Below are 11,762 nucleotides of genomic sequence, written 5' to 3'. Positions count from 1 at the left end.
TTCGTGTGTGTGTGTGTGTGTGTGTGTGTGTGTGTGTGTGTGTGTGTGTGCGCGCGTGCGAGTGCATGTGTGTCTGTGTGTAGGCTAATTGTACGTATGTATGCATGTATGCGTGTGTGTGCGCTCCAACGGCTTCGTAGCAGCGCCGGTTACTGGCCTCTTCCGTCACCCAAGTGCTTCCCTTGCGGACACCGGACAGGAAAGGCTTGTGTCTACCTTATGATTTCGTTAAGTGCATAGCATTTTTTTCCCCCGAGGATGGCCGCGGATTGTGTGCAGTGCTGGCCAGAATTCCTTGTCCCGCATAGTTTGTTTGACTTGCATTTTAGCGCCTTTTTTTATTTGCCGTTTAGGTGAATTTGCAAAATACGAGCTGATTTATTGACAGGTTTGGTGTTGCAATAATTGGTAAATTCTAAACTGTACTTCAAAAAGATTGTTTGAATATTTTTTTCTTCTTTATTGTGTTGAGTAAAGATGATGAAGAGGCAGTTATCATAAATCGAACGTGACCTCTTTTTCTTTAAATTTATGAGTTGCATTTTCAGATCGAAAATATTTCTCAACAACCCACATTTTTCCTATAAATCCTCGAATACTGATAGACTTTTAGAAGAAAATAGAAATAGTCCAACTAGGCATATCTTATAATCATAACCTTATGATAAAAAAGTTCATTGTATTAAGGCAAATTCCGGAACTGGGGACGAGGGTTATGAGCAACGCTGTTCAGTCGAAATTCAGAAGCGTTTGACTGAAGCCTCGAAACTCCTGAATGCGTTAATTGGTTCTCGATACAATATTCAGAACATGGTTTGGCAAGGACTTGGGAAAGTGGTCGCACGCTGCTGTCAGAAGAAGCTCTTGAAAATCATTATTTATATTAAAAGCCTATTATATTGCCCGGCAACCTGTGACGGATTTGCTAAAGCAATGAAAATGTTTTCGAACTCGGATCGTGTAAGGTATCTGTAATAGGCTTGGCTTATATGAACGTGTGTTTTTTTCTTTACAGCGCATGTATTGTAGTTTTCACGATATTCATTGTCAACCATTGCAGGGTGGATAGCAAAAGTTGAGGACTATTGAAAGTAGTGCGTCTTTCAGATAAATTTCAAGAGAGGAGGAAGAATATTTTAATTGGCTTAATTTGAAGAGGGTTTTTAAATCAGAGAAGGTTCGGGTCACTGATTTCATTAGGAGTGCTGTGTCTCATTATTTTCCATGTGCAGTTGGCTGTGCAGTTCAGCGTTTCGTGATTTCCTCCATGGCAGTGTATTAACGCTCCGCTCTTGCCTTGCAGTTGGAGCCCCACAAGAGTTTGGTGAGCGTCAACAGCAGCGGAGGGCAGCCGAGCCCCGGCGGCCGCTCCACGGGCGTCCCCGTCGCCAAGGAACAGCAGCAGCAGCAGCAGCAGCCGCGAGACGACGTCAACGGCGTCTTAGACAACTCCCCGATCTACGTGACCAGCGTCCCCAACCTCACCTCCGACCTCCCCCGTGACAGGTCGCGCTCCAGGTCGTCCACGCCCAACCGCACCTCGCCCAGCCCCCGGCGCCACCACTCCACGCGGAGCGCCCGGGACACGCCGCCTTCGCCCCTCACGCCCAGCCCGCGGCGGGAGGCGCCCACGCTAAAGGATAAGGGCGTGGACAGCTCGAGTGCGGAGCGCAGCTCGCGGCGCTCCAGCAGGAGGAAGAGCCCCTCGCGCCTGGCGAACGGCCACCACGGAGCCGAGGGCGAGGCGGACGCCAACAAGAGCGGCGACGAGCTCGAGCTCACGCACGACCTCAACGACACGCTCGACGACACAGAGGACCTCGACCAGGACCCGCCCGAGGCCCTGCTCGACCGCACCGACTCCGAGGACAAGGTTGACCTCGAGGGCACGTGCCTGAGCGAGAGCGGAGACTCCCTGCCGGGAACCCCGGAGAAGACCTACGGCATCGTCCGCTCCGAGTCCAGGCGCTCTCGCAGCAGCCGCCGTGACCGCGGCGCCCAGAGGGAGGTGCTGCTGGACCACGACCCGCAGCAGGAGGTGCGCGCCAAGACGCCGCTGCACGCCGTCAGCAGCATCGAAAGTCGCGACAGCACAAGGTAGGCTTTGCTTGGGTCTTTAGGGCGCCTTCCTGTCTGTGCACTCGCGCGCTCACACGCACACACACACACACACCACACACCTCACACACACACACACACACACACACACACACACACACACACACACACACACACACACACACACACACACACACACACACACACACACACACACGCAATGCCTCTCCGCAGCGAAAAGAATCCTCCCAGCTAGGCTCCGAAAGACCCCCTCAGACACGTGCCACTCCTCGATGCCGTTCCGTCTCGCCGGCGACACGATCTTCAGCAGGAGTACTGTTAATACGTCGCTGTGGCCGGCTGATGGCCTGCTGCGGGGAACGGCCGGCGATCGAACGGCGCTAATAGGGCTGGAGTCGGGTGGAGGGGGGAGGGGAGGGGAGGGTGATCGATTTTTTCATGTTCGTTTTTTTTTTTTTTTTTTTTTTTTTTTGAGGGGGGAGGGTGGTCGATTTTTCATGTTCGTTTTTATTTATTTATTTATTTATTTTTTATTATTTATTATTATTATTTTTTTTTGGGGGGAGGGTGATCGATTTTTCATTTATTTATTTATGTGTTTATTTTTTTTTAATTATTTATTATTATTATTATTTTTTTTTTTTGGGGGGGGGGAGGGTGATCGATTTTTCCTGTTCGTTTAAGATTTTTTTTTTTTTTTTGGGGGGTGAGGGGCTTCAGATATGTTTTTCAGTTTTATTTTTATTTGTATTTATTTATTTATTTATTCATTCATTCATTCATTTATTCTTTTATTTATTTATTTATTCACTTATTCTTTTATTTATTTATTTTTTTTCTTTTTTCCTTTTCATTTTTGTTTTTCATGTTTCCTCTTCACTTTTCTCTTTTCGTTTTCCTTTTCCTTTTCTTCTTTTTTCTTTCCTTTCCTTTTTTTATTGTTTTATTTCTATTCTTCTAAGAATTAATTGTCATTTGCTTGAATTCATTTAACGCGAAAGGGAGTAGAGGAAGAAAGATAATGATAATAATAATGATAGTAATAATGATAATGATAATAATACGAAGAAAAGAAGAAGGGAAGAGAAGGAGAAGGAGAAGGAGAAGGAGAAGGAGAAGAAGAAGAAGAAGAAGAAGAAGAAGAAGAAGAAGAAGAAGAGAAGAAGAAGAAGAAGAAGAGGAAGCAGAAATAGAAGAAGAAGAGGAGGAGAGAAGAAGGATGAGAGAGAGAGGAGAGGAAGAGAAGAAGGAGGAGGAGAGGAGGAGGAGGAGGAGAGGGAGGAGAAGAGCAGGAAGAGGAAAGAAGGAAGAGAGAAGAAGAAGAAGAAGAAGAAGAAAAGAAGACAAGAAAAAGGAAATAAGAAGAAAAGAAGAAAGAAGAAGAGAAGAAGAAGAAGGAAGAGAGAAGAGAAGAAGGAGAGGAAGGAGAAGGAGAAGAAGAAGAAGAAGAAGAAGGAGAAGGAGAGAAGAGGAGAGAGAGAAGAAGAAGAAGAAGAAGAAGAAGAGAAGAGGAAGAAGAAGAAAAGAGAAAAAAAGAAGAAGAAGAAAAGAGAAAGAAAGAAGAGGAAGAAGGAGGAGAGAGAAGAGTCAGGAAGGAGGAAGTAAGGGACAAGAGTTCATGTGAGTGCCTACTTAAGTTTTAAAGTGGAAGAGTTTTTGTATGTTACTATCGTATGTTTCCCTTAGTGAATATATATATATATATATATATATATATTATATTATATATGCATTATATATTTGTGTTTTGTGAGGTGTGTGTATGTGTCTGTTGTTGGTGTGTGTGTTGTGTGGGTGTTGTTTTGTGTTGTGTTTTGCTTATATATCCTGTGCATTTTCGCGAGGACACATTCGTTACTTAACTTCACAATGAAATTCAGTTCGATACGTGGTTTCCTAGAAAGCCTGACGCGATTTTTTCTTTCTCTTTCTCTTTCTCTCTCTTCTTCTCTTTTTTCTTTCTTCTTCTTTCTTCTTCTTTCTTTCTTGCTTCTCTTTCTCTCCCCTCCTCTCCCTCTCCCTCTCCTCTCTCTCTCTCTCTCTCTCTCTCTCTCTCTTCTCTCTCTCTCTCTCTCTCTCTCTCTTGCTCCTTCTCCTTCTCCTTCGCCTTCTCAAACCCACGTATCTCGAGCAGAACCAATCGAGACCCGGATGCATTATTTTACGTGGAAGTATGATAATGTTGGCATTTCTCAAGACCAGCGTTGCCCTTCCTCCCTCACTCGTATTTCTAGAACTCAACAATATTGGGGTGTTGGAGAAGTAAAAGCTAGCGACCTCCACCCCACGCCTCCGCCCACGGAATTCACACACACCCAGGGACACGGGCTTGTTTCTCGGGTTAACGCTGAACGCCCATCTTCACTGAGACTTTATATGCACTAGTTGACACGTGTACAGTATTATTGATTTTTTTTTTTGGCTATGTAATTGTTGTTTCGTTGTGACTGGATAGGGGATACGAAAATGTGTGTATATGTTTTAATAGAAGAAAAAAAAAAAGAAAAAAAAAGAAAAATAAAAATAAAATAGTCATACCAAGTCTTCATTAATGCAAATATAGATCCGTTTCTATATAAACCTGTCCACAAAAATAACAGCATCAAAAATACCTGCGTAATAGACCGACGTTTTATGCACATCACAGACAAGAATGTAGTGCGTAGATAGCCCGAATGCATACCACAGGCTACGAAATACAGTGATTCAAATGGCAAATAGGGAGCCTCCTTGTGGTGGGTGGTAGGTACTGGCCCGGAGGTGTAGGTGGCCTGTGAACTCTACCTATTCCCCAGGCTTGGTTAGTATTCATAGGCACCACAGGCCAACTTTCCCCCGTGAATTTGTAAATTTGTAAGGGAGTGATGTGAACCTTCTTGGTTATGGGTAGAGTAGATCCCATTTCGCTTGTGTATGTTATATGATGTCAATCTGGAACGTACTTTTGTGTCTCTTATTAGGGTGGTTGTAATCAGTACACTCGGATTTACTGTTTTGTTATTGGATGGTAATTAGTGACGTTGATCGTAGTAGTAATATTGTTTTGAGAATGATGGGTAATTGTGCATTAAAGATGAAATTATGTCGATAATGAGAGAACGAGCGTGAGGTAATACCAATAATTGAAAGAAGTGAGAGTGAGTGTTTCACATATGAAACAATATAATGATATAAACTGAGGGAATTATGTCAATAGCTGATTCAGTGATGATGAAATTGCCAACGATCTATTTTTCTTCCCATTTCCGTCACTTCTAATTATGATAGTTGAAGTAAGACGAAAACAATTATTATTATTATTAAGGCATGGTCCGTAAATGAAAGATTCTGTGATCTTTCTGACTGCTGTTTATGAGAATGGTAATTATAATCCGATTATTATAGTAATGGCAATGGCAATAATGATTATGATGAAAATAATAACTAATAACTGTGATAATAATAATAAAAATTATTAGTATTTATTTAACAGTGATAATAATAATAATAATAATAATAACAATAACAATAACAATAACAATAACAACAATAATGATAACAGTGGTAATGATTGTAATAATAATAAATAAGGAAAGTAAAATAAAACTATACAGCGCATCTCTCAAGGGAAAGGTTAATGGCTCGCGGTCGGATTATATATACACCCTTAGTGGGTCATTGCAGTGTTCCCATTCTGGCGATTTCCCCGCTAGAACTTAGAGTTTTTGAGTTATCATAACGGAAAAAAATAAAGTTAACTCTATATTTGGCGGATTTTTAAAAGTTCTTTTTATAGCGGGAAAATGAGGAGATTTTATTCTTCTATCCAGTGGGTTTATAAAGTTCAGTCTAGCGGTTTTGTGGAAATCTGGCATCACTGGGTCATTGCTACGTCACAGACACAATGGCCGATTGACTGTTCCGGGCATTTGTTTGGGTAGGAATTCTGTACGAAGGCTGTTTGTCTAAAGAAGCGTTGGGGCGTCTCATGCTTTTAGCTTCAAGGTTTATTGAAGGTTTAGCGAGGTTTAAAAAAAAAGGGTCCTTATATATGAGTGGGAGTTAACGATGGTTTAACGAGGGTGTTTAAAGAAAAAAATCTTTTTATATCGGAGTGGCGGTTGTTTCATGGTTTGATCGTTAAATTGGTTGCGTGGGGGAATTTTCAGTGGATTTCAGTGGTTACTGATAATTATTAATTGATGGTTAGACTGTTTTAAATGAGTGTTTTTTTTTCAACGATGTTTCATGTCAAGCAAGGTTAAAAGGGAATTATTTTTCGGTCGAGAATCTCCGTCGGTTGATATTTCCAAAGGTTTCCTTGAATTTATTTATTGTCTCTATCTTCGCTAATAATGAAATAATGGTGGCGGTGGTGAGGATATAGATGATAGTAAAAATAATAGATATAATCATGATTATGTTGATAATGATAATCACAGTAATAGCAGATAATGATTCGAAATATAGTCCCTGATCATCGCCTGTCACATGCGCTTCAAGGAGCCGAGACAAATGTCAACATCACAGCATCATCCAACAGAACTCGAATGGGGTGAGAGATAGCGAAATATATTTAGCCCAGGCCAGGAATCTCCCCTTACGCGTGTCAAGTGTTCAAGTACCTGGGGGGTGGGGGTGGGAGCGGGGATGAGGGAGAGGGTGAGGGTGGGGTGGGGGTGGGAGGGGGGTGAGGGAGAGGGTGAGGGTGGGGTGGGGGTGGGGGTCAACCCTGTATGAAAATCGGTACACAACTTAGGGTGACCAGGGGGTATGTAGTTCTCATCACACACGGGTTAGAAAAAAAAGAAATAGTATACTTTAAGGTTTTTGTAAAAGTACGGGACCTGCATTGGTTGATAGTTTCTTGTAAAATTATGGATAAATAGGTCTATATGTAGGTATGTGAATGTTCAGTGTTTGTTTAAGATAAAAATGTTTCATGTATTGACAGTTAAGATCAGTAAAGAGAGAAAAAAAAAACGAATTTGGGGCCCTGAGAGCTTTATACGATACTAAACTGGGTTGCTATAAAAGGGGAAAAATGGTCTACTTAACTTATCTTCTCCTCACACCCTCCGCAAATAAATTATCATGCGCTCATATTCTCTTTCTCCCTTACTACGTAGCTAAAAACATTCCCCTTTGTAATTCACCCAAAAAGATGCTTTTTTCACAATGTCTTGCTGGTCTTCAGTCGCTCATCGAAGTCATCATCTTCAGTCGTCATCTCTAGTCGTCTGCTTCCTCTAAAAAAACGGGGATTAATATGTTAGTTAGCCAAGATCGCGCTGATGATTAGCGAGTATGCCTTATTAACAAGGCATATTTATGGCCCGCTTGCATATTGTGAAGTATTTATGAATAAACTCCTGTCCTAGCAGACAATTTATGTTTCCTAAAAACGTTTTGAAAGTAAAACCGCGCAACAGAAAATACAACAACAGTGCAGATTTAGAAACGTTTACATCCGTTTTTTATATATATATAAATCATAGAATATCCCTTGCTTTAAAATCTTATATAGACAAAAAAATAAATAACCAAGAACCCGACTAAGAATATCACGCTAAAATATATATATAATAAATAAAAAACGTAAAAAAAAAAAAACTACAGCGCAAAGTACGCCCACGTATAAATATCAGCGTGTGTACAGAGTGTAAACAAAGGGCGGCTGTCCTTGGGTCTGATGCTGCGCTCCTTGAGCCGACTCTGCTCGAAACGTTGCCTTTTTTGCTCGATGGAGTGATGTGAGGTTTGTCGCAGTGATGTGCTCTGTTTTTGCTTTTGAATATTTGGCAAGCTTTTATCTTGAAATCCGAGAGGAAAGCGTTGAGTGAAAAGTTTGTCGTGCGAGACGAGAAGCGATAAGTATTTTTTTCTGCGACTTGTTACGTGAATTTTTTTGAGTGATATTTGGTTGTTTCTAACCCCGGAGGCGTCGCTCAAGCCGACACAACGGTCACGCCACATCTACACACCGCCAGACTCGCAGACACACACCCACGAAGTATAACTTCATGCAACACATAGTCCCCCGCTCTACATGCACTACACATCATGAATACATAATGACATATTCAGTATTACATACACACGTACCACACACCTACACCAGCGTACCACACATACACACACATCACACACACACACACACACACACACACACACACACACACACACACACACAACACACACACACACACACACACACACACACACACACACACACAACGTACACACATACGTACACACACATACACAAAAAACTGGAGTTTTACGAGGGGCAGCGGATAGCTCCTGGGAGATATTCTTACCCTGTCTGGCCAGAGTTGCACCGTGAAATGTTTTGGTGAAGGAGACGTTTTGTTTAAAATGCAAGATGGTGGGGGGCTGTGGTTGGGGTGGGAGAAGGAGGGAGGGAGTGGGAGAGGGGGAAGGACAGGGGATGGGGAGAGGGAGGGAGAGGGGGAAGGAAAGGTGAGAGGGAGAGGGAGGGAGGGGGGAAGGAAAGGTGAGAGGGAGAGGGGGGAGGGAGAAGTAAAGGTGTGAGTGAGAGGGCGGAGGGGGTGGGGAGAGGGAGAGGAGGGGAAAGGGGGTGGGGAAAGGGAGAGGGAGAGGAAGAGGGAAATGGAGGGAGAGCGAGAGGGAGAGGGAGAAAGACAGACGTTGACATTGGCAGAGTGACAGTGACAGAAATATTGACAGTGGCAGAGTGACAGTGACATTAGTAGTGTGACAGTGGCAGTGACAGTGGCCAGGGAGTGGAAGAGAGGGAGAGGGAGAGGGAGGGGAAAGAGAATGAGAATAAGAAAGAGAAAGAGGAAGAGAGAGATCCGCACAGAAGCTTTGATCCTACCCTGTCTGCCAGTTACACCTTTTTGTACTATTATGGCGACGAAACACTTGAGTGATTGACGATACGCAACTAAATGCAATTTGCCTTCGTAATAACACTGCATTTCAGATAATTACCATCAATCTGTCAGTTATTTAAGAGTTATTACCACCAACCCGTTAACTTGTCAGCTAGTCATGAGGTGCATATTTTCCTTGGCGAAAAATAGGAGAAAGTAAACAGTGAATAAATAAAAAGGGTGTTCGACTATTGAGTTATCGCTTTTTCATTTAATTTTTTTCCCCTTCATCTTTCTTTTTTTTCATATATATATATGTATATATATATATATATATATATATATATATATATATATATATATATATATATATATATATAATTATAGTATAGTATATATATATATATTGTATATATATATGATATATATATAATTATATATAATAATGAATATGATGATGATGATATGAATAGCATGATGATGATTGATATGATGAATGTGATGTGATGATGATAAGTGATGGTTAAATCCTAATAGCATGATCGTGGAACTTGGTTGATTTCACAGTGGATATCCCTTATTCACCAGCTTCGTAATTTCGTTTATCATCATCATCATCATCATCATTATTATCATCATCACTATTATCATTATCATCATTATTGTTATTGTTTTTATTAGTATTATTATTATAATAATAATAATATATATATAATAATAATTATTATTATTATTGTTTTGTTTTGTTATTGTTATTGTTATTGTTATTGTTATTGTTATTATTATTATTATTATTATTATTATTATTATTATTATTATTATTATTATTATATTATTATTAACGCTAGTTTGTCTTAGAGGCCATTCTGACTTAGAATTATATCAGTTCATCTTATTGATTAAAGTAGGCCTAGTTTTGTTGAACAGCTGAGTAGAGGGTTCATATTATCGTGCATTTTACTTTTTTTTCTTTAATTATACTATTTTCCATCAACTAAAATAAGGTTAGTTCATCAAAAATATACGCCGAGCTAAATAGATTGATATAGAGGTGTGTGTGTGTGTGTGTGTGTGTGTGTGTGTGTGTGTGTGTGTGTGTGTGTGTGTGTGTGTGTGTGTGTGTGTGTGTGTGCTTGCTTGCTTGCATATACTATTACATGAATTTATTTTTTTGCATTATCAAAATTAGACCATATTTCACGCAAGAGGCGAAGGAGTTAGGAAGAGCTAATCCCCCCCCCCCCGCTCCCCCCGCCTCCCGCACACATCCGCGTGCGGGAGGCGGCGACAGCGCGACGCAGCGCTCACCTGCCGCACATCGCGTACAACACTGAATTACGCGAAGACCCCCCCCCCTTCCCCTCCCTTTTAACTCCCTTTCCCCCTCCCCCTCCCCCATCCCTTCTCCCTCCCTACCTTTCAACTCCTTTCTACCTCCCGTCCCTCTCCCTTTCCCTCTCCTCCCCTCCCCTCCTCTCCTCTCCTCTCCTCAACTCTCCTTTCCCCTCCCCTTCCCTCCCTATTAAATCCCTCCCCCCCCCTCCCCTCCCTATTAAATCCCTCCCCCCCCTCCCCACTCCCAGGCTCCTCCCCGCAACGGACATTCATTGCAGTTGCTTGTGAATGCTGACGCCGCAGTTGCACGCCTGTACGGAACTTGTTTAGCTGGGGTTGTGCGCGTGCAGCTTTTGTGCAACCTTTGTGCAACTTTTGCCGTTGGTGTGTTCGGGTATTCGCGTTTGAGGAGAGAGTAGTGGGTAATGAGGATTTTATTTAAAATATCTAAAGATTTTTTTTTTTTTTCCTGACCAAGCGCCATTTTTTCATGACTTTTAAAGTTCCTCAAGACGATTAAAAAAAAGGAGACAGGAATAGAAAAAAACAATTATCACACCTTATGAAATTCTCCAACTTTTTCTGTCCCTTCTACACGTAAGTTGCGATACGATTCGGTGGCATTAACCGCTGTCTGCTGTGTGGCCTTAGTCAACAGCGGACGTGCCGACCAACACACTATCGACGCCATGTTGGTCCGTCGGCCGCTGAAGCAAGACTGAGAGCAGCGCTGAACACACAGGAAGCCCCTGCGCTTCATTTGCTTCGGTTCTCTGTGCTTTCGAAAGTCTGGATTTTTTTTTTTTTTTTTGGGTGGGGGGTGGGGTGGGTGTCTTGTTTGGGATTTTGCTTTTTCTTCTCATTTTTTTTTTTCTGTTGTCTTTTTTTTTCTTTCTTTGTTTCTTTTTCTCGCTCGCTCTCGTTAGTTCTTTTCTCTTCTTATCTCTTTCTCTTTCTCTTTCCTTTCTCTCTCTTTGTCTTTCTCTTTCCTCTCTCTCTCTCTCTCTCTCTCTCTCTCTCTCTCTCTCTCTCTCTCTCTCTCTCTCTCTCTCTCTCCTCTCCTCTCCCTCTCTCTCTCTCTCTCTCCCTCCCTCCCCTCCCTCCCTCTCCCTCCCTCCCCTCTCTCCCCTCCCTCCCCTCCTCTCCCTCACCCCCTCTCACCCTCTGAAACATATTCGCTGCAAAACAGGATGGTTTATGCAAGGTTGTACATTTGCTGTGCACTTTTCGTGTATATTTTGTTTACTTTTCGTGTACATTCGTGTGCCCCGGCGGAAGCATATTGAAGCGGCGCAGGTCGGGAGGAGCTGCCTGCGACCGCCACCTGCTGCCGTGCGTCGGAGGCAATAAAGAACCACAAATATCATGCCGGCCGTTGCCCATGTGGCCCGTCAGAAATCCAGTCGATCGTGGGAACTTCGGCAGAAAATCGATTTACACTAACATGCGCTAACATAGTGAATAGCCCAGGCCGTGATGTGTATACGTGTGTACGTCACTCACGCACTT

The 11,762-nt window shown here is 42.4% G+C and overlaps 1 protein-coding gene across 5 annotated transcripts in view; it reads left to right on the top strand.

Moving 5' to 3' along the window:
• LOC119569640 (MAGUK p55 subfamily member 5-A-like) overlaps window positions 1-11,762 on the top strand; it is a 184,201-nt gene that overhangs the window by 142,883 nt on the left and 29,556 nt on the right. For all 5 annotated transcript variants that reach the window (XM_037917707.1, XM_037917711.1, XM_037917719.1 and 2 more), the window contains one exon: window positions 1,304-2,097. In XM_037917707.1, the coding sequence (XP_037773635.1) occupies window positions 1,304-2,097 (794 nt within the window). The remainder of the gene's footprint in view (window positions 1-1,303; window positions 2,098-11,762) is intronic.

Source organism: Penaeus monodon, chromosome 4 (assembly GCF_015228065.2).
Source record: "Penaeus monodon isolate SGIC_2016 chromosome 4, NSTDA_Pmon_1, whole genome shotgun sequence".
Taxonomy (NCBI): domain Eukaryota; kingdom Metazoa; phylum Arthropoda; class Malacostraca; order Decapoda; family Penaeidae; genus Penaeus; species Penaeus monodon.
Note: the sequence above shows the minus strand (reverse complement) of the source record. Positions and strands in the feature narration are given on the sequence as shown.